The 25,319-nt window shown below is 40.9% G+C and overlaps 1 protein-coding gene across 1 annotated transcript in view; it reads right to left on the bottom strand.

The window, feature by feature from the left end:
* Positions 1 to 9,690: 9,690 nt before the first annotated feature.
* Positions 9,691 to 25,319, bottom strand: part of KBTBD12 (kelch repeat and BTB domain containing 12) — a 30,307-nt gene continuing 14,678 nt past the window's right edge. Inside the window, exons 4-5 of the mRNA XM_009948555.1 lie at positions 22,325 to 22,522; positions 9,691 to 9,860 (exon numbers count right to left, since the gene is read on the bottom strand). Coding sequence (XP_009946857.1) covers positions 9,691 to 9,860; positions 22,325 to 22,522 — 368 coding nt within the window. The remainder of the gene's footprint in view (positions 9,861 to 22,324; positions 22,523 to 25,319) is intronic.

Below are 25,319 nucleotides of genomic sequence, written 5' to 3'. Positions count from 1 at the left end.
GGCTGCAAAAGACTTTTTCAAGTTCTGTAGCTGAACTACAGATTTAGTCTTTGTCATACTCGTTTAGGAGTTCTGACTGCAATGTGAGTGAATACCTTAGTTAGCTTTACTTGAGACTGATAATTAATGAGAGCAGTAAGGACGCAACAGCTTGGGTTTCAGCATGGGCTGTCCAAGCCAGCTAGAGATCATACTGAATTGATAGGGCAGCTGACACCTGGACTATTGAATCTTTATTGCTAGGCATTAGATCTGGCATGAGTACATCTATTCAGCTAAAAATCACATCTCTCAACTGCAGTATGTCTGTAGCTTTGCTATCAACATACACCTAAGAGCAGGTGTGTCCCAGCTGACAGAAGAGAGGAGCCAGAATCTGTCAGACACCTTTAGAAGCCACTTTTCTTCTTACTATTTTTATCTTCTTACCTTTCCCTGCACACTTTGTGTTGTTGTAGACTGTTTAAGTACTTAAGTGGGCAATGCAACTTTAAAAGACGTAATTACTGAAGGATGCTGCAAGGAATAAGCATGTTGAGAACCCTTTAACCTCCGTATCTTCTGAATATAAGCTAGAATTTAAGACTTCACTGCAATCTGGAAAGACCTGTCCTATGAATAGCACACAGCTTAGTACAATCCTGTGGGACGACATCCATGTAGAGTCCTTTGCTCTGATCCTTCTTAAAGGCAAAAAGAAAGACAGAGCCCATGCCACCAGCTGTCACAGAATACAATATTCACCCTTGCAATTCAAATCTTGGCTATTTAAGAGGACTGTGGATTTAAAAGTGTCATTATTTCTGTATACATTAGAGCAGTCACAGCCATCTCTGCATATAATACTTAGAAAGATCAGTCTTCCATTGGTTTGCCTTCTAGGAAATGTCAAGGGTAGCTGGTTTTTTTTGGGAACATGGTTTGGTAGGTGCTGTCCTATTCTGTGTGACTGTCATTGTAATCAAGACTAGAATTCAAACACTTTATTTCAGAGACAGCTTACAGAGGTAGCAGTCTGAGCATCTAGCCTGTCATTCTGGGGGCATGTAGAAAAATATACCCAAATGATAGACACTGAAATGTCTGATATGACACTTGGGACCTAGATTAAATATGGGCTTTCTTTCTGTAGGATTTGAACTGACCTTAAATAAAGAACTGCTCCCTTTGTTTTTAATAAGGTATTGCTGCAGTAAATTAACTGAGAGTAGGGGTAGAATGAAGAATAAATGGAACAGATACATCTGTAATGGTTTTAAAGATAAGGATGGTTTGGGAGTTCTTCCCCTTCACTTCACCACTGCCTGGGTTTGACTTCCCTTAAATCTTTGTCTCTTATGGGTGTAGAGAAAACTAGTGCAAAATTCCATTTCCTGGTATCTTTAACACTGCTAACAGGAATCATCTGGAGACTGGAAGATGAATATTACAGGTTATTTAGACCTTGACCTTGCTATTCAGCATCCCAGCAGGGAGGCCAGCCATGATAATGCGGTTTTTTGTTTGTATGTTTAGTGGGGGTTTTTTAGCAGTTTGATTCTCTGTCCACTGGGTATGGGATGGCCATATAGTAACACGCCTAGCAGTGATCTGTAGACAGCCATCTACAGGCAGTAACTTTCAGCAGCTCTTTGACCTGCACTATATCTGACCTTATGGCTAGAAAGAAAGGTCTGGGTCTCCATTACCAGTCTCTCACATCTCATCTTCCACTTCATTGCCTTTTCATCCTCACCAGAAGGGTGAAATTCTAACACTGTGAGCCTCCCCCTGAGTGAAGAGAGATTTTTGGGTAGGTCTTAGGTCTAATTATCTTCTCACACTTTTGTTTCATCACTAACTTAAAAAAATAGTTATGCTTGAATGACACTAGTGTGTGTGAGAGAAGCATCTGTCCTATTTTTTATTTTTATTGTGTAACTCTCTCTGAATTGATTTTCTTGAAGGTTGCCAACTAGCTGTTGCACACAGACTTCCAGTCTAACATATTAAAAGGAAACAAAGCAATTAGGCAGCTTTCTGATCAGTGCTGTCCTGCAAAAAAATGCATTTATTTTGTTGTTTTGTTGAGGCTTTTTAACTGCAGAGAAATTCCGGTATATCTCACTGTCTGCTTAGTAACAAATTTTCTCTACCCTGCAAACCTTGTCTTAACCTAGAAGATTTTTGGAATCTCAGGCCTTATGTATTATAAATTGCCTGTCAGTAAATATTATAAACTACTTGTCCATTCAACTAAGATTATTTAGAGGAAGGCAACACAATCCCTAGTATCAATTCAGTGACTCAGCAAGCAGATGCCACATTGTTTACACTTTAGCAATATCACAGAACACCAGGTTGGAATGGACCTCAAGGATCATCTGGTCCAACCTTTCTTGTCAAAAGCACAGTCTAGACAAGATGGCCCAGCACCTTGTCCAGCTGAATCTTAAATGTCCAGTGTTGGGGAATCCACCACTTCCCTGAGGACATTATTCCAATGGTTGATTGTCCTCTTGTGTTCAGTTATAATCTCCCCAGGAGTAACTTGTATCCATTAACCCTCATCTTTTCCGTGTGACTCCTTGTAAAAAGGGAGTCTCCATCTTCTTTGTAGCCACCATTTAAATACTGGAACATGGTGATAAGGTCTTTCTAAGCCTTCTTTTCGCAAGGTTGAACAAACCCAATTCTCTCAGCCTTTCCTCATGTGGCAGATATCCTATATCCTAGAACCCTCTAATGCGTGTTCAGTAGGTGATTCCTTGGATGCAACAAGTGACTAGTTAAATGCATCACAGATTCCTTATGGGAATCCCCAGAGAGTTGAATCTTTCCTATCAAAACTGTGGTAGATCATGTAAATTCAGGCCTCAGTTACCCAGTAAATCTACTACACTTCTGTAAAGCACCTTCTGTTTTTTACTTCGTAGCAACTGTGGCTAAGTGGCATAATTTAGTAAATCAAATCTGATTTGAGAAAAATACAGTTCACTCGTTCTTCTAATTACTACTTTCAAATTTAGCCTCAATTAGTGACCTGTCAATTTGCTGAGATTAGTTCTGCCTGTGTAGAAGTGTGACTAGCTATGAAGGCACATGAAATAAAACTTATATTTCTTCTTCTACTTAACATATTACACAATTAGATATCTCATATTGCTTTTCTATAAAGGAATAAACAAAATACCCTTGTTAGCTGCAAACATCCAGTCTCTGCTTTCCCAGGAAGGCTCTGTTTCTGAATTCTATGAACATCTATGTTACCAAAAATGAGGGAGATGACAGTAGTGCAGTAATGTTATTATTCTACCATTGTATAATACTTTTTGATCTCTGGGTCTTAACATAACTTTACAGATATCTGTGAGCAACCCCCCCTTAAAAACACAGCAATGCGAACCCATCAAATGAGTAGAGATGTATTGTTGTAACTATTTTATATGGATGAACCTGGGCACAGAGACCAGATGCCCAAGACTAGTAATCAGAGTAATTGAACTGTAAAGAAACCCCAGAGGTTCAAATTTCCAATCTGTGCTCTAGTTACAAGACATCTCCCTGTGATCCTCCTCCTCATACTGGAAAGCCTGGAAAAGCCTATTGAATGGGTATCATAGCTTCTTATGTTAGGATTCAGCAGTTGTTTCAGCCACATTTGAAAGGAATGAGTCAGGAATTTGTGTATGTGGGAAGTGGTTTCCTCTCACATTACTGTACGTATGGATGAAATACATTTCCTCTACTATGAAGTTGTTGAATGAGAAAATAAAGTAGTGCAGCTGACTGGTGTTTTAGTGGCTGTACTTCAACCCTGATAATGAAAAGCCAGTGGCCTCGGGAGGCCAGTTTGGATAATGTATTTTGTAGAAAAGCTGGTGAAGTCACCTGCATTCTTATAAAGAATGGCTAGAAAAGGACAAAGTGGAGAAAAAAATACCAATACTAAAACCTTATAAATTAGAGAGCAGGTTCTTTACTGAAACCTGGCCTGACTGAAACTTCAGGATAAAATCTGGCTGTAAGATGTGAGCTATAACGCAATAACGAAGATGCCTTCCTTTGTGTGTCAGACAGTTTTTGTAGCAACTAGTGTTCAGGAGTCAAGAGATAATGGTAATGGCTTGTGCCTGCAACCATTACAGCTATGGCACGCACAGTATACAGGGGGTTTAATGTCAAATGTACCAGTATCACACAGCAAGACAGCAGCAAGATTGAGTAGAATGCAGGTCACCTGCCTTCAAACGCCAGTCATAGCCAGAGGACCAGCAACATTGTGGAGCAGGCAGGTTTTATTTGCAATGAGACAGAACCGCAGAATTTGGCTGCTCAAAGGTGAGTGTCCTCAAATCCAGGAAGCTGGTATCGTCTTCATTCTGTCCTTCAAAGCTGATTTGTTGCTGGAGCGATAGGCTTCCGAGAAGTCTGGAGTCTGGTGAACACCCCAAGGGGCTGTTCCCGTCTTGGGGAACTGAAGGGGAAAAAAAGGAGTTTAAAGGCTGATCAGACAAATGGGCTGAGGCAGAAATGGGTTTAGGGGAAGAGGAACAGAACAGACTTGCACAAAGCTTTCAAGAGGACTGAGCTTCTGAGGGAAGCGCTACAGCCGGCAAAAAATTGGAGAAGGAGACATAGGCGAGGACTAAAAGATTCCACCAGTTGTTCCTTAGCTCAGCAAGAAATTTAAGGTTCTTTTTGACTTGAAGCGTGGAATCATTCCGTATATTTAAAGACCATCACTTTTTTTGAAGTCCTTTGATGAGCTATGCAGAAGACAGAGTTGTCAGGTATGTGTTAAAATAAGGATCTTACTGCTGTCAGTAAAGAACTTCTAAAAATAATGTTATACATATGCATATAAAAAACATAGGAGTATACATCCTGGAACACTTAAATGCATTTTTGTTTGAGGGTAATTTCTTACAGCGAGGCAGGCCAGCCTGTCAGGAGCCACAGCTCTGCACCATGCTGGTTCTCTCTCCTCTGGCAGCACAAACACGTAGCCCCAGCGTGGCCTTCACTGTGGCTGCAATCATAGGTTATTAGTAAATCATTCCATCAAACACCCAGGCAGGGCAGTAAACACAAGGAAATGTTCACCAAGAAAAGAAGGAAAGTGTACTTCCGTGTACATTCTATGTATATTTTATCCATTTTCCAATATTTCCTTTGCTTTCAGCCTCTACAGTAAATTGCAAATGTACCAGCTCCAGCTGAGCACAACTGGGGGTGAAATAGCTTTTCTTTGAAGCTGAAGCTAGAGTCCACTTGAAACACTGTAGGGAAAGCCACAGAAATTTGCAAAAGAGTAACTGAAATTCTGACCTGGTGATTCAAAGCATTCTGATTCATGAAACAAATTTTCAGAGGAGCTACATAATCCAGGAGGAGAGCAGCCTGTGAAAGAGACCATCACTGTAGCTAAAGTAGCAATCACTAGGTTATTATTGCTAATCAGCTTATTAAAAGATTGTCATTGTCTTCCAGATCAGCAGAAAAACAATATAGATCTTCATTAATATATTTTAACATTAAAAAAATATATTATACTAGCATTTGTTTTCATAGATTTTCAGGTGATCAAGAATCTCATTACACATTTCAAGTAGAGGAAAAAATGTAAGATGAAGATCCAGGGCCAAATCCTTTTACATCTGAACCCTCCCTAGGAAGAGATGGGGAAAGCCGTTCCACCCCACCTAGGCTCTGCTGTGTGTTGTAACATTCTGGGAGCACCTGTCATTTCAGTTGCCACTCTCTCGGTTTCAATGCTCCCTCAGTCACTTACCTGGAGCATATTTGGGACTGCTGGTGGAGAAGCTGGCAGCTCTGTGTGTGCCAAGGCAAATTTTTGTTGGCAAATCAAGGATTCCTGAGTGGCACAATACAGCTGGAACATAATAAAGACACTGCCCCATACATTTCAATATTGCACACATACGAAATGTATGTGTGTGTTTGCCTGGCACGGGCAGGGACTGAGCCACAGGCAATCACAGTAGCAGTATGGCAGGGTGGATAGTCAGATGCTTGATGGTTCATATATGTGAGCAGTTCCTATGACCACATGTGTGAAAACAGAGATGAAACATCTACAGGGATCCTTATGAAATCAGTTGTACATTGACACTCTCAAAATAAAACATTAGCTGGGGATAAAAATGGAGAGCTTCAATTAGCTTTTTATAGCATTTCATTTTTTGCTTCACTCCCTGTGTGCCACAGCTACCTCTCCAACATTTTTCTTCATATTTGGCAACTAGTGATGTGCTTCAGTGTTTGAAGTGAAACTGAAGCGTATGCTTTTGCTTAAAAATCTCCCTATTCATTTGAATAGTCAGTAACTTGCCAGTGCTGCCTTGTTTGCATTTTAGAATTGTGGATGATGTCAAGACAGCCTTGATTAAATGCTCAGCTACCTACATTTCAGACAGAAAGGGGCTGAAGTAAACCATTGTTACAGTAAAACTCACAAGCTTGGAGAATGCATATTCTGTAATTTTTTTTTTTTTTTTTTGCATCAGGATTTGTAATAGAAGAAATTAAGACTCTTAAGGACTTTCCCAGCAATGTGAGACTACTCATGGACATACCAGACATGGAGTATTCGTATACTCTCAGAAGGATTTTGGCTGAGATCTATACCTCTCAATAAGCATGCATTCTGCTTCTTCCTTCCTTCCTCAGTCAAGCTTTCATTTTCAAGTATTGGTTTAGAAACTGTAGTCCCCCCAAGGGCAAACCATGGGGCCTACACAAAATTAAGAAGTTAATGCCCCCATTATAGATATTTAATCCAGAAGAAAACAATTCCCTGCTTGATACCTGGTGCTGGCCATTTGGACTTGGGCAGAAACTGGGGGACACAGGCATACAAGAGCCTCTGCTAACAGTCAAACCCTGTGGGCAGCAGGAAACGCAATGCTCAGTGCACACGAGGGCAGGTCACTTGCCACTGGTGCATGAACTAAACCCTGTTAACTGCCCACTACAGCTCAAGTTCACTGATTGCAAGGCCAGTATACAAAACATATGTGATTACTTTCCCGGTTATCAAGACAGACCTTCTCAGAGTACATGCTTTCCTTCCGTCTAGCTCACTGAATATCAGTCTAAAAAGCAAAACATATGAAGTGGGAAAGAAATGGCCAGCTTACTAGGGGAATGAAAGTTTAATAGAGGACTCTCAGCTGTGTTCCGCGTACATGTTCAAATATGACTAAGAAAGCCTGCAAAAGTCTCCCTTCTCCCCTTGAAATATTCCAAGTAGACTGTCTTTCTGTGAGTGACATCCAGTAGATTAACTCAGGCTTTAAACCATAGGAGGATTTGAATTGTCAGGAACAGACCACAGAGCAGAGACAGAAGACAAAAAACCCCTTTAAAACAGTCTTCCTTAAAACAACAACAAAAAAAAAGTGAAAGAAGCAAAATCAGTAGATACAGTTGCAGAATTTGGAGTTTCTCAAGGAAACACTTGACTGATGCTTGAGACCATTGCTTCCAGCTGCCTTGAGAGCTCTGTAGAGAAATTAGAACCAGATTACCTTTACTTTGCAGTAACAATGAAAGTTTAAAAAAAGAGTTTCCAATATTGGATGGTTGATTGGAAGAACTTTCTACTGATTTTGTTTAAAAACATATTAAAGCAGAGTTTGCCTCCTTGATCTTATACCTACAACTGCGTTTAGTGACCAGAGTGGTTAAGACTCAAGGACCCGGTCACTGATTTGTGGTTCATGCTTGTCACAACTCTATTCTAGAGAGATTATGACCTACATATGAACTATGGAAAGAAAAAAAAATTACTGGATGATAAAGAAATGATACAAACACAAGAGTATGTGTTTAGGCCGTGACACACATTCTGCTTGGGAAACAAAGGGAGCCAAGGATTGGTTGTAAGGCTCACAGATTTACTCCTTTTCTACATGTTTTCCTTAGTTTCCTCCCCACTAATTACTTACTTTCTGAGCAGTCCTTAGTGTCCTACTATAGTTATCAGGTAAACTTTAGTGACCTTCCTGCTAATTGTTTATATAAGACAGCTTAATATTCCCACTGGATATTTTAAAGAATAGTTCATGAATCAGAAAAGTCAGAACTGGGAAGGGGCTTTCAGGTCATCCTCGCTATCTCTCTCTGCCGTAAGTATTGCAGGCAAAAAAACCCAAACCAACAACAGCAAAAAAACCCCCACAAACAAAAAAACAGCTGGCATTTTTGCAGCCTAACACAGAACTGAAAGAAAATGGAGATGGTCTGAAGTGCAAATCCTGCAAGTAACTACAGATGAACCCTTGTTTCTTTTCCAGTTATTTCCTTCCAGTTTTGTTGCTGCTTTTGTAGCCATCAAAAGCAACTTCTTGCTAACAATGATCATTCTTGAAATATAGCGTAGTTTACTCTTGGTGTTTGCCTCTGACATCCATTCTGCATTGCAGCATACTTGCAGTTTTGGCCCAAGAGCACTACTGAGATTTCCAGTTCTCTTGTCCATACTGCCCAGGCAGTGACAGACAGATACATGATAATGTAGACACCAGAGAACTGATAAATAGTTAATTGGTAATTCAAATGCGATAGCAATATTGGTAAAAATTTTCTCTCTAACCTACTGTCTTCAAGACCTGTAAAGGCTAACATTGCCTCAAGAAACACTGTTTGAATTGTTCCTCTTCCCTGTGATTATAGCCAATTCCATTGGAGAATTTACCTTAGACTACTTCATTAAAGCTACTTCTATAGAAACAGCTGCTATTACATAAACGTTTGTTGTTTAGCACATATATCCCTGTAGCTGCAGAGCTGATATGCAGATAATACTGGTCTCATTTATTACTTTTTAGTTTACATTATCTTCTCCATCTCTCAAAGGAAGAGGGTTTTCTACCTGAGCTTTAAGGTTCTGGTCACACCAGACCTTGTAACAGCTAGGGTCTATGTGAAAATTTAGGGTTCTACTTGTCTTTGGTACAGACTGCCTGCTAACCCTGCTGGAAGACTCACTTGTGACTTGTTACCAAAAGACTAGTTTTCTACTAGCACAGGCTCAGCTCTGTTGGCAAAGACAGGATCTCTTGACTGTCCTGTCTGTGGGTTAGATAATGTTTGCAGTAGCTGCTGTACTTGGCTAATGAGCCTTGGCCAATGTTTTTTTCTTTAAAACAAAGAAAGGCTCTTCTCTGTTTTCCCTCTGCTCCTGCATCAGTCAAGTACAGTCTGGCCCTTTGGTACAGCTGGACTGGTTTTCATCAGCTGACAATGTATTTCATAGCCGCCTCAGTAGCTTAGTAAAACCAGGTGGGATGAACAGCAAAGGAGGGATTTCCCTGGCTAGAGCTTTCCTTCATATGCCATGCCCTGCTGTGAAATGAGCCCTGGACTGCCACTGGGCCTGTGAGCCAAAGGATCCCAGAAGCTCAGGCTGCACTCAACACTGGAGCTTGCGCAGCCAGATGGAAGACAAAAAGCCACACACAAAGGCTGGGCAACCTTGACCTTCAGTCACAGAAGTCCAGAGTACCAGTACTAGCAAATTAAGCATTGTCTGAGAAGCGCAGCTCAAAGGCAATTCTGTCCTTAAGCGTGTGTTGCTGGCTCCTCTCCGTGGGACTCAGCTGTCATCCAAAGCCAATGCAGCATTTGTCTCTACAAATTCTTCAGTTTCTGCAGAATCTGGAAGCATTGAGCGTTGCTGAACTTCTATTGGTCCACTAAATCCGGGGGAGGAGGGATAAGATCCCGCGGGTTCAGCCTAGCAACAAGGCAAACATCATAGCTGTCGTGCATGAGGACATTGATGGCCACCACGTTCCACTGGTTCTCCCATGTATCCAGCTCGAGGATCTCTTTGGTGATAACTTCGTGACGAGCTGAAAAACGGAAGCAACAGCAGCAGACATCAGGAGTCAAGTCAAACAGGATCAAAGAGGTTTGTGCAGTTGTTATTATGACCCTTCTGTAAGGTGGCAGTGAAAAGGTAATTTCTGTGGTACTAACAGCTACACTGTTCGAAAAGCATGCGAGTTGTCAACATATAGCAAATGAAATAGTGCAGATGGAGATCTGCACAGTGTATTCAGTCCTCACACTCTGTGCTCCAGGTGCAGCTGCAGGGACAAAAGCATGAAGTGCTCCGTCTTCATACAAGCATGCAGGTGGCATTTCATTGTGCAATCAGTCAAATGCTCATCTTTCAGAAACAGAGTATTGCCTATTGTTAATGAATATGCCTACATGCAATATGTTTTCCCTTCTTTGCCCTGACTAAAATGTGACTCTCAGGCTCCTGGAAGCGCTCTAATACTATGGCTTTTCTTGGGTGTGAAGTCTGGACATCCTGTGATTTGGGGAGAAATGAAGACAAAAATAAACTTCCAGGGCTTTAAATGTACTTTAGCTGTTCTGAAGTGCTGAAGAATTTGTCATGAGCAGTCAAGTTAGAAGAATGCCATTAAATCACAGCCAATCTCAAGACAAGAAGCTTTTTACTGAGACTAACAAAAAATGGTGAAAGAATCACCATGCAGCAGAGAACCATAGTTGTCAACCAGCAGTGCTATATTATTCTTATAAGAACACAAAACCTTTCTTTGCTAACAAAAGTCCTGAACTCTACAGCAATTGTTACTCAAAACCAAGTTCTCTCTTAAAAATAAAAAGCGTCTTTCATTTCTGCTCGATTTTTCTTTTCATCTTGAAGTTGCTTTCTCACAGCAAGTAACCTTAGTCTAATCTTTTCTTACTTTGAGCTGAGGACATTCACATGCTTTGCTGCTGGCTTCCTTCTGATGTATTAGAAGCCAGGTCTCAAAGATTTCCAAGCACAGTCATTTCGCATGTACCAGGATAAGAACCATCATGGTAAGAAACTCAACTTTTATTAGGTCTTAAAAGCCTTGTGACAGGCTAAACATTACAGGGCCTGGACTGAAGATCCCATTCAGCTGTCACTTCTAGAAAGCTTTTTTTTTGTAAGAAACAGACAACAACAACCAACCCTATCCTTCACATCTACCGACTGCATCTCATTGTTTGGACACTGCCCTTCTGTGGAACTGATAAAAAAGGACTCAAGAAGGGGAAAAGAGTGAAATACAGAAGAGCATCCAGAGGCAGGTTGGAAACACAGAGTACATAGTCCTATGAAAAATTGGTGTTGATGTTATGATGACATAGTGTCATGGATTTAAAATACCCCTAGGGCTCCTCTGCAAGTACCTTCAGGATGTGGGGAGGTCAGGTGGAAACAAGATTTCTTCCCCTCCTTGCTGAGCTGATTCAGGACAGTTCTGTTTACTGCAGGTCCTTCACATGCACGGGACTTGTGGATGTCAGCTTTACGGAACTTTCTACATGTTTTGCCGTGTTTATCTGAGGAAACCACTCACCAAGCATTCACCATCTCTGCCTCCTCTCACCTGATAAAGGAGTGCGGTACAACGTTTCTACCCCACAGTCCACAGCCCACACTCATTTTCCCTTCAGTTGTGTCACAGTTAATTGTGGCATCATTTTTTTTTTGGTCCAAACCCAGACCTCTGGGTCTTTCACAGATCTCTAGGAGCTTGCTTGAGTAAAATTTGGGTAAGATTTCAGGATTTATCCTCATCTGAATAGTCCTTGTTCCATTTATTTCTGCTGTTCAAAGAAAGTGAAACAATAGTTGTGATAGTTTGCTTATTGAACCTGGATATTAGAGGGGAATAATAATAGGTAGGGAAGCTGCACCCATCCAAGAGAGAAATCAGCAAACTGCTAAAAAAAACAGTTACATGTGAAGAGAGAAGGCATGACTGACAAACTGCAAACAAATAACACGTGCCTGTACCAGCAAAGAGCTCGTTTCTATATGACCTTGCAAGAGTGAGCAGATTTTTCCTAAGAGGCAAATACGGAGACACAAACAGACCTAGGCTGTGACATGGGAGGCTCCAGTCCCTGTATTTATTATTAGATCATCTCCTTTATGCAATAAATTTTTATGCCTGTATTTTCTTTGGCATGGATGGTGACAAAAATGAGACAATCAGAGGAAAAAAAAATCAAACACTGGATCTGAGACATTCTGTGTGTGATTGCAACACTTCAGAAAAAAAAAATCATAATTAAAACATCAAAGGCAGATTCAGCAATCCTTCCTTACAAGCCTTGCTATGTTTTTTCCTGACCCTGGTGACTCACAACCTTTAGTGTCCCTTGTTTCCCTTTTCTGTGGGATGTTGTAACCGGTTTTGTTCCACTCTACAAATTCTACTTTCCAGCACATGGAGTGTTAGTTAACTTTTAACCCTTGGGAGATAAAAAGAGTATGTTGTTGGAATAAGGGAAGCAATCATTCTCTAGTCTTATCTTGTTTAATACGAAAGGTAGCAGCACCCTTTGGATGTAAAAGTTCATCTGAGGAAAAGCACTGCTCAAAGTACACTCATACTTCAGAAAACAAATTGCACCCTGCTTTTATTTTCTGAAAGACAAATGAGTTGACACGCCAATTCTTAAACTGTTTCTTTTTTTATGTTTTCTTTTTTTTTTTTTTTAATATGGGTTGAGACAATAGAAAAGGTAATGTTTTTCAAAAAGAATAGCACCTTTGTTTCCAGGTTGTAATGTTGGATTTGGGCTTTAATCCCAATAAACAGTTTTAAGCCTGAAGGTGAAAATAATTTCAGATTCTGGCTCACTAGTTCACCTTATTTAATTGCCTTTTTTTTTTTTTTTTTTTTTTTTTTTAAAGGCAGTATCTTAGCAGCCAATTTTGCTTACAGGAGAATAGTGTGACATCTACAAAAAGAAACTGGCTGTATTACACAGATTACCTGCTTAAAAAGCTACCCCACAGAACTGCCTGTCATACATAGCATTATTCTGCATCACTTACCAGACAACCACCTTACCTAATGAAAGGATTTAACTCCTTTCCAAATGCTTTAACTTTTTCTGCAAAATGAGGCAGCATTTTTCTGCATGTTCTTCTTTAACTGTGAGAAGTTTTAAGAAACTTTCTTTACACTATATTTTTCTGCATAGGAGTTAAAACACTTTATATTGGAATTATTCAGGCAGTACAAACCTAAACCTAAGCCTAATGCAGATCCTTTCCAAGCAGTAAAAACAGTGTCTATAGCAATATAGTTTATGCTTATTCAGGAAAAGAAAAGGCTAAACCAGCATAAGGAACATTAATTCCAGCATAAATTTGTCCCCACGAGAAATTGTGGTATGTTAAAAGAAAGTCAGAGCTCTTTTGGTATAGTTATGCCTTTTTGATGTACAAGTGCAGACTGAAGGCTACCACTGAGCCTACAAACCCATCTTTTCCTGGTGAAAGAACCTGAGTTTTACCTGAAAATGTTTGATTTATAAATGCTAAAATCATATTTCATAGATGCAAATATAGTAGTCTGAAAGCAAAATGAGTCTAATCTTTAAACACTGTTTTATATTCTGGTCTGTAAATGAAACACTTTCCCACGGTTTTTCATATGAATTTTTTCATTGAATGTGCAGAAAAAAACACAAAAATACTAATTTCTAGCAAGTGATTGCCTGCACTCCATATACACAATCACCTTTTCTCTTTAAAAGGTTTGTTTTCAAGTATGATTCACTACCCAAATATGGCCAGACGTCATTTTATGCTGTAAGTTTTCTCGTGTCGTTTGAATCAGGATTGACCATAAATCAGGATGAACCATTCTTGGAAAGACCCCCAGTATGACTGCAGGCAACATAAATATTTGATCTGCTTTTTCTTTTTTTTTTTTTTTCTTGAACTGCATTCCATTTGTGATTTGGAGGTTGGGGAGAGGAACAACTTGCTGTGTGAATATAGTATTTATTACCACTTTTGATCTTGCTTTTTCCTCTTTGGAACTGAACATCAGATACAGTTATTAGTTTTTGGATTGGGAGGGTTAAAGGGAGGCAGATGTAGAAAAATTAAGCAACATGCTTAACAGGTAGAAAATCTATAGGTCATCCAGGACTATTAACCATGCAGCTATTTTTTGTAAGCCAATACAAATAAATTCGCTCTACTATAGCATGTTTAGCATCCAGAGCATTGAACTAAAAAAAAAAATCATGCTGAATCTTAGTTCCCTGGAGTTAAATCTATGGCAACTTTGCTGAAATGTGGTCAATATTTCATTATTTCTTATAGAAGCCCATTGACATCTGCTGGTGTATTTGCCTCCCTCTTACGAATGAGGAAACAGAGTTATGGAGATAGTGAGGGCATGTGCCAAGTCATGAGTCCTGATGCCTCTGCATCAGCGCAGGGCAGAGATAGCCAAAGTAGCTTTGGGGAAGCTCACTTGCCTACTAGCTGCGGCGTAGCTACATTGAGGTGTGGTTATATGGCCAGCAGTACCTAAGCAAGTTGACCCAGAGCAGGGCCCTTAGCACAGAACAGCGTTGTGTAGTGGGGAGTAGTCTCAGTGTCATGGCTGTCTTCGCCCATGAGCTCTGGGACATCCTCACACAGGCTACTTGCCTGAGCTCCTGCTGATGTCAGTTCTCCGGTTGTCACAGCACCTTTTCCTTTCCAGTTTCCAGTTTCCTAATGTGCTCTATCTTCTTTTGCCATAAATCGGTTTATAAAAAAACAAGACAACAAACCTGTAGTGGTTAAACTGTTAAATGTCTGCTCTGCGCTTTCCATGGAAAAAAAGCTCTTGAACGTCACAAGGTGCTTGCCAGTTCCCTGACAGTCCCCAAAATGTTTACTCAGGTGTTTCTTTCACTGGCTTCCCCAGTTCTGTCACTGAACCCCACTTTGAAGCAGTTCAGCCTCTACTGCTGGTTTGTACCTGGTTTTGCATGCCATTATCTGCACCAGAGACCAGAGAATGATTTTAAACATATGGGACTAGCCTCTGCTACTTATCTTCCTCGCCACTAATAGCTGCTTTCATAATTACATGATGCAGACTTAGGTGACTTGGGAATTCACATTTGTGTTGCAATGGGATAAAAGTGCATTTAGATCATTACCACCAGATGTCCTGGCTCCTCATTTGCAGTAGGAAAAAGAGTAAGTTCATCAAGTCTGTGGCCTTCAATCCCATTTGTGTATGTGAGCTGCCCCCTAGCTCTACCAGCCTTGCTAGCATAACACAGCGAACACCCTGTGTGGGGTCAAGCACATCCATCATCTATGCCTGTGGGCAGAAGCAGGCAGAGAATACACAGGAGAGGGAACTTGGCTTGGCTGTTTAACATGCTGGCCAGCCTTCGTGATGCTAAGTATCAAGGCAGTGTATCCCACCAGACACAGCGAAAGCTGGGAAGCAGGTTGGGGCTTGAATTTACAACTGTGGCAGCTTACTGTTTTCAGAGCACCTGCGTGGAGTAAGGTAAGTGATTCACCCTCATAGACAGGACCTCTATCCTTTTGCTCTGCTGTGTAGTTCTTCAGGACCATAGTTTCATGATCCACCCATTCATTCACAAATCAATGTATATAAAAATTATAAAAATATATGTATAAAGAATGGGATGGTCTACAGGAAATAAATTCTAACTCTGTTACTTCAACTGTTTTTCTTGGGATTGATCCAGCTTCTTCAGCTTTTAAAATCTTTCCATATTTTGCCTGTAGGCAAGGCCTCTTTCAGACATAATCTTACAAGCACTGGTCCTGCTTGCGCTGCAGGTGGTAGCAGGATCACAGATTACAGTGGCAGCAGGATCAGTGCTCTTGAAGTCAATGCACCATTCATATGCGTAAAACTGCAAGATCGGAGTAAGAATTACTGGTCACAGACCATCCTGAGATACTGTTTCTAAATGCCTTACAATGGGTTAATACATTATTTATAGGGATACAAAGCATGTTTAGACTGTATGCATGACAGGCAGTTATGAACACAATAGAAGATGTCATACATGGCTACAAGCCATGTTTCTAAACAACCTATTGACCTCTTCAGCAATTAATTAAAATGCATTAAAATATCTATTAATCATTAATTAACCCTTTATAAACTATAAATGAGCCTTAGTAAGAAGCAGGACTGAATTACTAAGAACATGCTTCAGATACTCGGTCAATTTTAGATCGGAAATGAGCAGGTGCTGCTCCCCAGCAATTCCCCTGACCTGTGTTGGTAGTGAGTTTCTAGCTAATAAGCAGGGGGTAAATGGGCAGCCCTCCCTGGGATGGCAGCAAGTTGGAGAGGTCTCTCCCACACACTGGTTCTCAGCAGCCACCCAGCAGCTCACATTGATGCTGGAGGAGAATTAGGTGAAAGGTCAAACAGCATTTTTTGGGGTGGGCTGGGCGCCCAGGCTGGAGAGATGTGGCAGTGTCTGCGGCAGAGAAGGCAGCCGTGAGCAGGTTTCTATGCTGAGCGAAATGCAGTGACCCTGAATCCCTTCCATTGGTGGTAATATTTATTCAAATGGTAACAACTGTGGGCAGTAGAACTTTAATTATTCATCGCTGCCCAGTAAATTCTAACAGAGGGAAACAAACAGTACTGCAGATAGGCAGCCCGGGGTTTGCCCCTTTGCTTTATTTAGCTGGGAACATGGGAAGGTGCTGAAGAAACAGGTTTTGTTCCAATCCCTCAACCCTCAAACTTCACAAGTGCAGTATTTACTGTGCCAGACTCCTTAATATGTCTAAATTTAATTTGATTCCAGTAATGTTCCATAACCACTATAATAAAAAATAAGCACTAGAATGATTCTCCATCTAAATCACATAATGGAGGAGCCTAGGGGGAACAGCCTTTATGGGAGATTAGTCAAAATAAATAACTATTAAGCTAGTCCACTGTCAGGAGAGGATGACGTGGAGATACAAACTCATTAGCTCAGCTGGAATACAGTAATTACTACGCAGTTCTGTACTGCCGCAAGCAGTGCCGCTTCTATTCCAATGTATGGATTTCAATTTATGTAAATGAGGAAGAGAAGGCCAGAAAATTAATCTAGGGTAAGTATATATATATTTTTTTTTTTTTTGGTAGAATCAGAATTACACAGCTAGTAGGACTCAGTGTCACCATCATGTATCTTGGCTAACAGTTGCAAACACAAAATTGAGATTCTCGCACACCAAGTTCATATGTATTTCTTCTTTCCCCTTCCTCTGGCTGTAACACCACCTAAGTGAAAAATTAGTTTCTACTTGATAGGAGTAAGAAAATAACAGAACTGGTTTGAGCAGCTCTGGTTCCACACACGATGCTAAACACATTACAGAATTTTTCAATATATATAGTAGGGAATCAGTACATTTATCTTCTCTGCTACATTGGAAGGAGATGGCAAAATTGCCAGTTCAGAGAAAATTCCAGACCAAGTGCCATTAGCTGTTGAAGTCATAAGACTTTTTAATAGATATGTGCTGATAACAGCAGACCCATTAAACATTTTATTATTTGCATTGAGGTGGTTGTCCGTTTACTTCGTGCATCAGCTGATGTTACATGGGTGTAAAGATGGCATTCTAATTAAAACCACAGAATCGTTCAGGTTGGAAAAGACCTTTAAGATCAAGTCCAATCGTTAGCCTAACACTGCCAAGTCCACCACTAAACCATGTCCCTAAGTGCCACATCTACATGTCTTTTAAATACCTCCAGAGATGGTGATTCTACCACTTCCCTGGGCAGCCTGTTCCAGTGTTTGACAACACTTTTAGTGAAGAAATTTTTCCTGATACCCAATCTAAACATCCCCTGGCACAACTTGAGGCCATTTCCTCTCATCCTACCACTTGTTACTTGGAAGAAGAGACTGACCCCCTCCTCACTACAACCTCTAGTTGTAGAGAGGGATAAGGTCTCCCCTCAGCCTCCTTTTCTCCAGGCTAAGCAACCCCAGTTCCCTCAGCTGCTCCTCATAAGACCTGTTCTCCAGACCCTGCACCAGCTTCGTTGCCCTTCTCCGGACACGCTCCCGCACCTCAATGTCTGTCTTGCACTGAGGGGCCCAAAACTGCACACGGTATTTGAGGTGCAGCCTCACCAGTGCTGAGTACAGGGACAGGATCACTTCCCTACTCCTGCTGGCCACACTATTTCTGACACAGGCCAGGATGCATCAGGTTAAAAAATTAACTCTGGATTTGAATTTATTAATTCAAATCTGTGAAAGACAGGCAGTTGGACCAATGTCTATAATCTGAAACTACAGCTACAACCCCCAGCCCCCAGAAACAGGCTACGAGATCTGTATTTGTGCAGCAACAATGCAAAGTCAACAAACATGTGCCTCTGCAAGCTGACAGTAACAGCAGATGACACAGTCCCAGCAAACAGGCACACACCCTTGCCTTCATTATTTTCGCCAGAAAAAAATATTTATAATACTCAGAAGCAGCTGAAAACAAATGGAATCCAATCCAGCAGGCATTTTATAAGAATATAATGTCACATACCTGAAGACCTGCTTACCACCTCCTTTGGTGAGGCACACTAATGAGGCTGCTTCTGCCATGCACGGGCTGACGTTAATAGCTGTCAGCCTGCCCAGGTGGCAGGTTTTAGTTCTATGTGAAGGCAAAGGAAATAAAACATGTCAACAAGAACATTGTGGGGTCAGGCTGCAAAGGCTGGTTTAAAATCCATAGTTACAGCAGTAAATGCAGCAATGTATTTTAACAATTAGTAGAAGCCTGGCTGGCTACTGTGCATTGAGTCTTTCTGAGTATTCATACTATGACTAATGTTTTCACTCTGGGCAGAGCTATAAACTAATGGACAAAACCAATCAATCGTGATGAATGCTGTTACATTGCTGACAAACGACAGGCAATATTCATGATACTAGGCTACATGAGCTGGAGCTCAGTGTCAGAGACAAGCAGGTTAATAGTTCCTACTTGACATAACAATTCTGGTAGAAAATGAGGTATTTCGTATAAACTACTGGCTAACAGATGAAGTTTTGCAAGTCTTGCTAATGAGAAAACAAATTCAAAACAAGCAGAAGTGACTTTTTTTGGGTACTTACGAATGTAAGAACATACAACATTTGTCAGCTAGTGCTACAACACAGAGGTCTCAGAGTGGGTTGCACTATCTAACTATAGGCACCAAGCTCCTGATGTGTTTGCCTTTGCTAAACCACGCTAGAATTCCTCATATCTTGATCGGAACACAGAGCATTAAGAGACAAGAGAGTTTCTCAGGGTTCTGAATTGCCTTCTGGTCTTTCAGAGCAGATATAAAGTACCAAGGACCTGAATGTCCCTCTGGAATTGTTTGTGCTTCTCCATATGCGCGGGGAAAGTGGGATCACTAAGGCCTTAGTGTAGGCACTCCAGAAAAGTGCCTAATCTTCAGCTGAATTAATCCTCTTTCCCCTTTCATTGGTCAGGCTTTGAGCAAGCTTCTAATTTGAAGAAGCCTCAGCAGGGGAAGTCTTACAAGCTGTGTTTACCATAGCTCAACATTGAACAACATTCCTTGCAGTTCAGAGGAAGCTTTCTCTTGAAGCTTGGACATACTTTGGAGTCCACTCATCCTTTAGAGAGACTGTTCTCTGCATTGCTACTCTAAGCTGGCCCAGCTGACTCTCCTCTGGAGACTCTAAGTAGCTAGAACTTATCTTCCTCTGCTCCTGGGGATGCTGTTAGGGCTGTACCACTTGTTCTTCATCAAGCTGACAGGGATTTGTGGGAGGCAATATATATGGGATGGGGAATCCTGCCATCACTCGGAAGAGATGGTAGCTGAACAGTACTCATCTTCATCCCAATTTAAGGCCCTTCGAGCAGTTGACTGCTGCTTTTCAGCTTTGTGTTTCTGTACAGCATCTCTGTACCTAATTGTCCATTTAGGTCAATAGTCGTGCAGAAAGGCATACAGAGCATGGCACATAGAATTAAAATTAAGATGCAACGATGTCCTTAGTAGGTCAACTTTCATGCTGCTGGATCAAGAGTGGGTTTAAGCAAATGCAAAGCAAGCTGAGGCCAGGGAGCTGGGGACAGATCTATAGTATAGAGCGCGTTGGTTGCAGCCCCTTACATACATTGTCCAAGACTTTCCACTGCAGCAATGATTTTGGCTTATTTTCTTTCTTTTTTTTTTTTTTTTTTTTTTTTTTTTTGAGAAACACTCATTCTTGAATGTTCACAGCAGCCCTTTCGTGTTCAGCAGGCAGAAAACCCAGAGACTACAGCTGTGCCTCCAGCTTGTTCCAAAAACTCCACTTGGTTGAAACTAAATTACAATGTTGTGTAAATTGGAATATCCTCTCTTAGTTGCATTCCTCACAAAAACCAACTGACATGCCAAGAAACCTGAAAGACTAAAACCAAACAAGCACATTCTAAAATAGCCCTATCTGCTACTAAAGCAGCAGCAGCGGCACATACTGTTCTGTGAATATCTTGAAGCTGCTGAGCGGCTGTAATTGTAAAAGAGCAGAGTCAAGCCACCCTCTTCAAGTTCCCGTATGACAGTAACAACCCTTTCTCACTCCACCCTTCACCCCCAAAGAGCGGATCAGGCGAGAGCTCTTTCCAGCGTGCAGAGAAGACAGGGCCAGGGAGAGATGGCAGCTAGATAACCTCTTCAGGTTCAGCATATGGACTCCACCCATCTTTTTGTTGATGACGGTAGCTAGAAGTTGTTATTGTTACAAAGATTTAGAAAGCCTTTTCCGTTAATAACTTGAAGGTCACATTAAGAAGCCTGTCTTTAAGGCACAACTTCCTCTCAACTCCTCAAACATGTGGATACATCTGATTTAAAGTTGACAGCAAGAATCTTATTTTGGCTCCCTTGTTAATAGACATCATAACAACGTCTAACAACACATTCACATACTATTTCTTCATGGGTATAAAAAGTGCACACGTGGGGGTTGCACAGGTAATTGCAAAACTGGCACTTTCTAGCTTTGACTTCTTGTTTTGCAATCTAAATAACACTTTTAGTGCAGGGGACTTCTATACATAATTATATAGATTGCAATAGTGCAATCAGGAATCAGGACCCCGTTGAGCTGTCATTATGCAAACGTACAAAAGATGGCTGTCTTGAAATCCACGGGGGGACTGTCAACCTCTCCCAGTACTACCACTCTTTGTACATGACTCAGACAGAACGTGGTGGTATTGTACAGACAGTGTTTATATGGCTCTGAAGCTACCTTATTCAGAAAATCTCATACTAATCCATTAGTCATATTGAATGAAATTGCTTCATTTGCCAGTGCAAATGATCAGCCTTTTGAAATTTGTACCCACTAACTTTAGGCTTTTTCATAATAATGCTGAGAAAAAGACGAATACGATGGCACAATGTTTGCTATGGAAACACAGTGATGTATCATAACCATAGTTGCTCTGAGGTCACAGAACTTCCATCAGAGATGACACGAGAACATGCCTGTTAGAGAGCTGCCATAAGATTGTTTTCAGGAAGCAGCTTCCTCAAACGGTAGCAAATGAAGGGAGGGGAAGGTGAGTTGTGAACTAGCTGATGAAAATCATCATTCTAAAATAACAGCAGCTTTAAATTTAGAGTTTGTTATACAAGTACAAGTCGATGCAACTAAAGTCAGTGTAATGTGAAGGACACGTCACTCAGTGATACCACGTGGTCAGTCCTCGGCAGCAGTGAGGCTGACGTGACATTTATTAGCAGTGACTAACGCACCTGTATTAATCCTTTTTCCTAAAAAGGAAATTGGGATAGCAGCTGTATGTAGCAGAAGAGTTTAAGTGTGCATGTTCTGAGACTCTTTGCATTTATCATGAAAAAACTAATGGTTATAAGTACTGGAGATTTAGACATAGCTAAGAACAGTTGGAAGGAAGAAGACTTGAAAGAAGCAAGGGGCCCATGGGGTTAGGTTTATTTAAAATCACCAGATCTGGAATTTTAGTCTCTTTGTATCTCAGTTCCCTGCCCAAAGTACTCATTAAGTACAGAAGCTTTTTCAACACTGATTATGAAAAGCATGTAGGTAAACAGGCAGAGCCAGATAGCTTGGCTAAGGACAGGAGGATAGTGCCTTAATCTTCAAATATGCCCAAGTTCTTTAATGTCCATAACACACTAAGCTCCTGATCTCAGTAGCTCTGGATGTAAACCCAGAAGAATTCTATGGAGGTTGTAGATTTGGACAGGTTTAGTGCAGATCAGAAACATCCTTAATTTTTAATGTTTTGTTAAGGGAAAAAGCAAAGGGCAAAGACAACACAATTCATATTGACATTAGGAGCCAGCAGTCCAAAGGGCTGAATCAGCTCAGCGGTTCCAGGGCATGCCAATGCCACCTGATAGGGTTGGTTGGTCATTGGGTCAGTCTGTGTACAGTGAAACTGATTTCAACTATGTAGGGAATGTCAGACTCATTTTAGTACCTGCTCCGCGAAATCCTCCACAGAGGTACAGCTTCCCTTCCACAGAGCCTGCGCTGGTAGAGTTTGTTCGTAAGGAAAGGAGGGGATAAGGCATAGGAGGTCCATCCCTCCAAAAGTCTCCATCAGGGTTATAAATCTCCACTGCATCAAGACATTTCCGTGTCTGTCCTCTGTCTCGACCAAGGCACCCAATTCCTCCTGCGAAAGATACATAGGTCAAATGTCACAGTCCCAGGTTCTGCTGAAAAATACATTGATGGCTGCATCGTTTTTTGTTTACATGTCCTCATCTCTCTCCCCTTTTTTTTCCCTTTTGCAGCTCCAGATGCTTGTTAGAAAGTAAACTCAAAGCAGAAGCTACTGCGCATTATCTACACACATCGAAGCAAGATCCTTTCTGAAGTCTTGTACCAAAGGAAGGACAAGCAGCATGTCTTCAAAATGCAAAGGTATTTTGTCTTGTCTTCTGCCTATATAGTAGGAATTGTCAAAATTACTTGTTCTGTGTGCTGGACAAATTACTTTATCATTAAATTGCAATGGATCAAACCCTATTTTCCAATTACTGTTAGCAGATTTGATCCTCACACTTGTTAACCAACAATCATTTGGATTTGTTGGTTAGTTGTCTTCAATAAAAGAAAAAGATGACACCCCTTTCTTAAGGGAAATCAACTTCTAGAAATAAATCCATCCAATATGCAGGCGTGCCAACCGCATTATTTGTGACAAGCCCTACTGTTGAAGGGTTAATTAGGATGCTTGAAGTCAGTGTGTAGGATCAAAACAGATCCCAGTTTTCATTTTCCGGGTCATATTGCAACAGGCTGCAGACATACCTGAGATCTCAATGCACACTGGAAACACTGTACACTGAAATCACAGTGCAAACACTGCCTTTCCAAATCTTTTCCAGTGATCAAATGCAGATTTTGAATACACAGCCTTTGATTCTAGAGAATTAATATGCTGACGTACCCTTGCGGGTTTTCCATCTGTGCCAATGGACACAATACCCTGTAATGAGCACTGATGGCATGCTGAAGCAGTTCTTTTGTGCATGTGTGTGTATGTGACCACTTTTAAATATAAAATGACTGCAGTATGCAAGCAATTTCCACATGAAGGCTAGCTTTCCAGATACACGTGTAGGACCGCTCAATTGCGCAAATCCAAAATGCATTGTATGGCATGTAACTATGCCCTTGCATATGCAAAGGAAAAGGACTGCAACCATAACCTTCGCAAGGTTGGTGCGGCTGCTTTTAAAATATTTTGCTCCTAGTGCTGTTAAACTGGTCTGTCACAGAAATGAGGCCCTAGTGCTCAAAGTTTTACTTGCATATGGTTTTCCATCAACCTCTTAGTATGGACTGTGTTATTTTTTCAATCTTCTATGCATTCTCCAAAGGTATCCGCAAAAGGCAACTACATGTAAATGGGGACCACAATGCTCCAAATTTGCTACCACCATATTCCTGATCTGTACTTTAGAGTCAGGTAAAGATAAGATCAGTTATCGCTGCATCAGAGAAGCAAAATTTGAACCAAATTCAGTATCCATTATCATCAGCAGGAAGTTTTCCTCCAGCTGAACTTAGCAGCATTTGATTAGGTTCAATATTTGAATTTCAAAAACCTTCACTGAGTTTGGTTTTCAGCTCCTTTTCCATGCACAGCAAATTTTACTTGCCCTAATAACCACCAGCAATATCCTAGCAGTTTCTATTAGGTTCCCCTCAGTGTGTGCTTAAACAAGGCCAGTATCCAAATGTTTTCATTAGCAGCTCAACACCCCCAACTATGCAGCATTTGCTCTGATGGGCTCCTCCTCTGAAGCTTGATTCACCTAAGAGAGCTGAGGATAAGAGAGGGAGTAATTGTGGTTGTGGAATTTTGCTAATCATTTCCATGCCAGAAAGGGAGTTCTATGCATCATCATGCTGAGCCTTTCTCACGATGGAGTCCCACTGAGCTATTCCTTAGGACTATTTAGAAACAAGAATAAATTTCAGAATTCAAACATTTACTTATTGTATTGTTCTTTAGACCAGGGGCATTATCCTCTTCCGTGCAGTATGGTCCACTGCTCCTTAATGGCCCTAAGAGAGGTGCCACTCTAGGGAAAGGACACTATTCCCCTGAATTTATCAAAAAAAGTTTTAAGGGCTAATCAAGATTTTTAACTGATAAGGCTATTTAATTCATTGCTTATCACATAGTCTCTCTGATTCTGTAGCATCCTTTGGTGGAATGACAGAGTACAGCATGCAAGAGTCTGCTACCAGAGTGTGTACAGTCTACAGTATGCAGTGTAATGTAGAAGGAGATACTTAAGGCAGTTTTAACTGGGAACCAACAATATTAAAACTCCCCACAGACTAATTTGGTCAAAAGACATCTTTGTGGTGCCAAAGACAGACTGCTGCTGGTTATCAAGCTAGCTTTTTTTAAAGTTAGCCCAGGTGTTACTGCACACCACTGAAGAATATGCACTCACCCATAAAAGTCTTCATATGAAGAATGAAAGAGCATCTTGTTCAATCAGAGGAATGAATGGTACCAGTTAGGGAACGTATGCAGCATGTCAGAGTCAAACAATAGCTTTGCTGGTTGCCTCAACATTTCAAGGGAGAGGGCAGCGGACAAAATGCCTAGAACTCTTCTAGAAGTATAATTGCTGTTTATTTCTTAGTGCATTTTTATTGTCGTTTTCTGAATTGAGTAACTGTGGGGCATGGTAACTTCAGAAAGAACAGAAATAATCAAGAACAAAACTTATACACCACGGTCAGTGGCTTTTTGAAAAAAATCACAACCATTACCAGTTAATGAAGACATTTAGCTGCCAATCCAAAGGATCTGCCCCCAAACATTTTTGTGTATAGTTATTAAAAAAGTAATTTTTTGTGACCTGTTGGAGCATCTTTTCAAAAGGCTAAGAGCTACCACATTTTCAAGCATTTATGAAACTTTCATTGGATAGTTTAAGCAA

The sequence above is a fragment of the Leptosomus discolor genome, chromosome 9 (genome assembly GCF_034619465.1).
Source record: "Leptosomus discolor isolate bLepDis1 chromosome 9, bLepDis1.hap2, whole genome shotgun sequence".
Lineage (NCBI taxonomy): Eukaryota > Metazoa > Chordata > Aves > Leptosomiformes > Leptosomidae > Leptosomus > Leptosomus discolor.
This window is presented reverse-complemented; position numbering and strand designations above follow the sequence as displayed.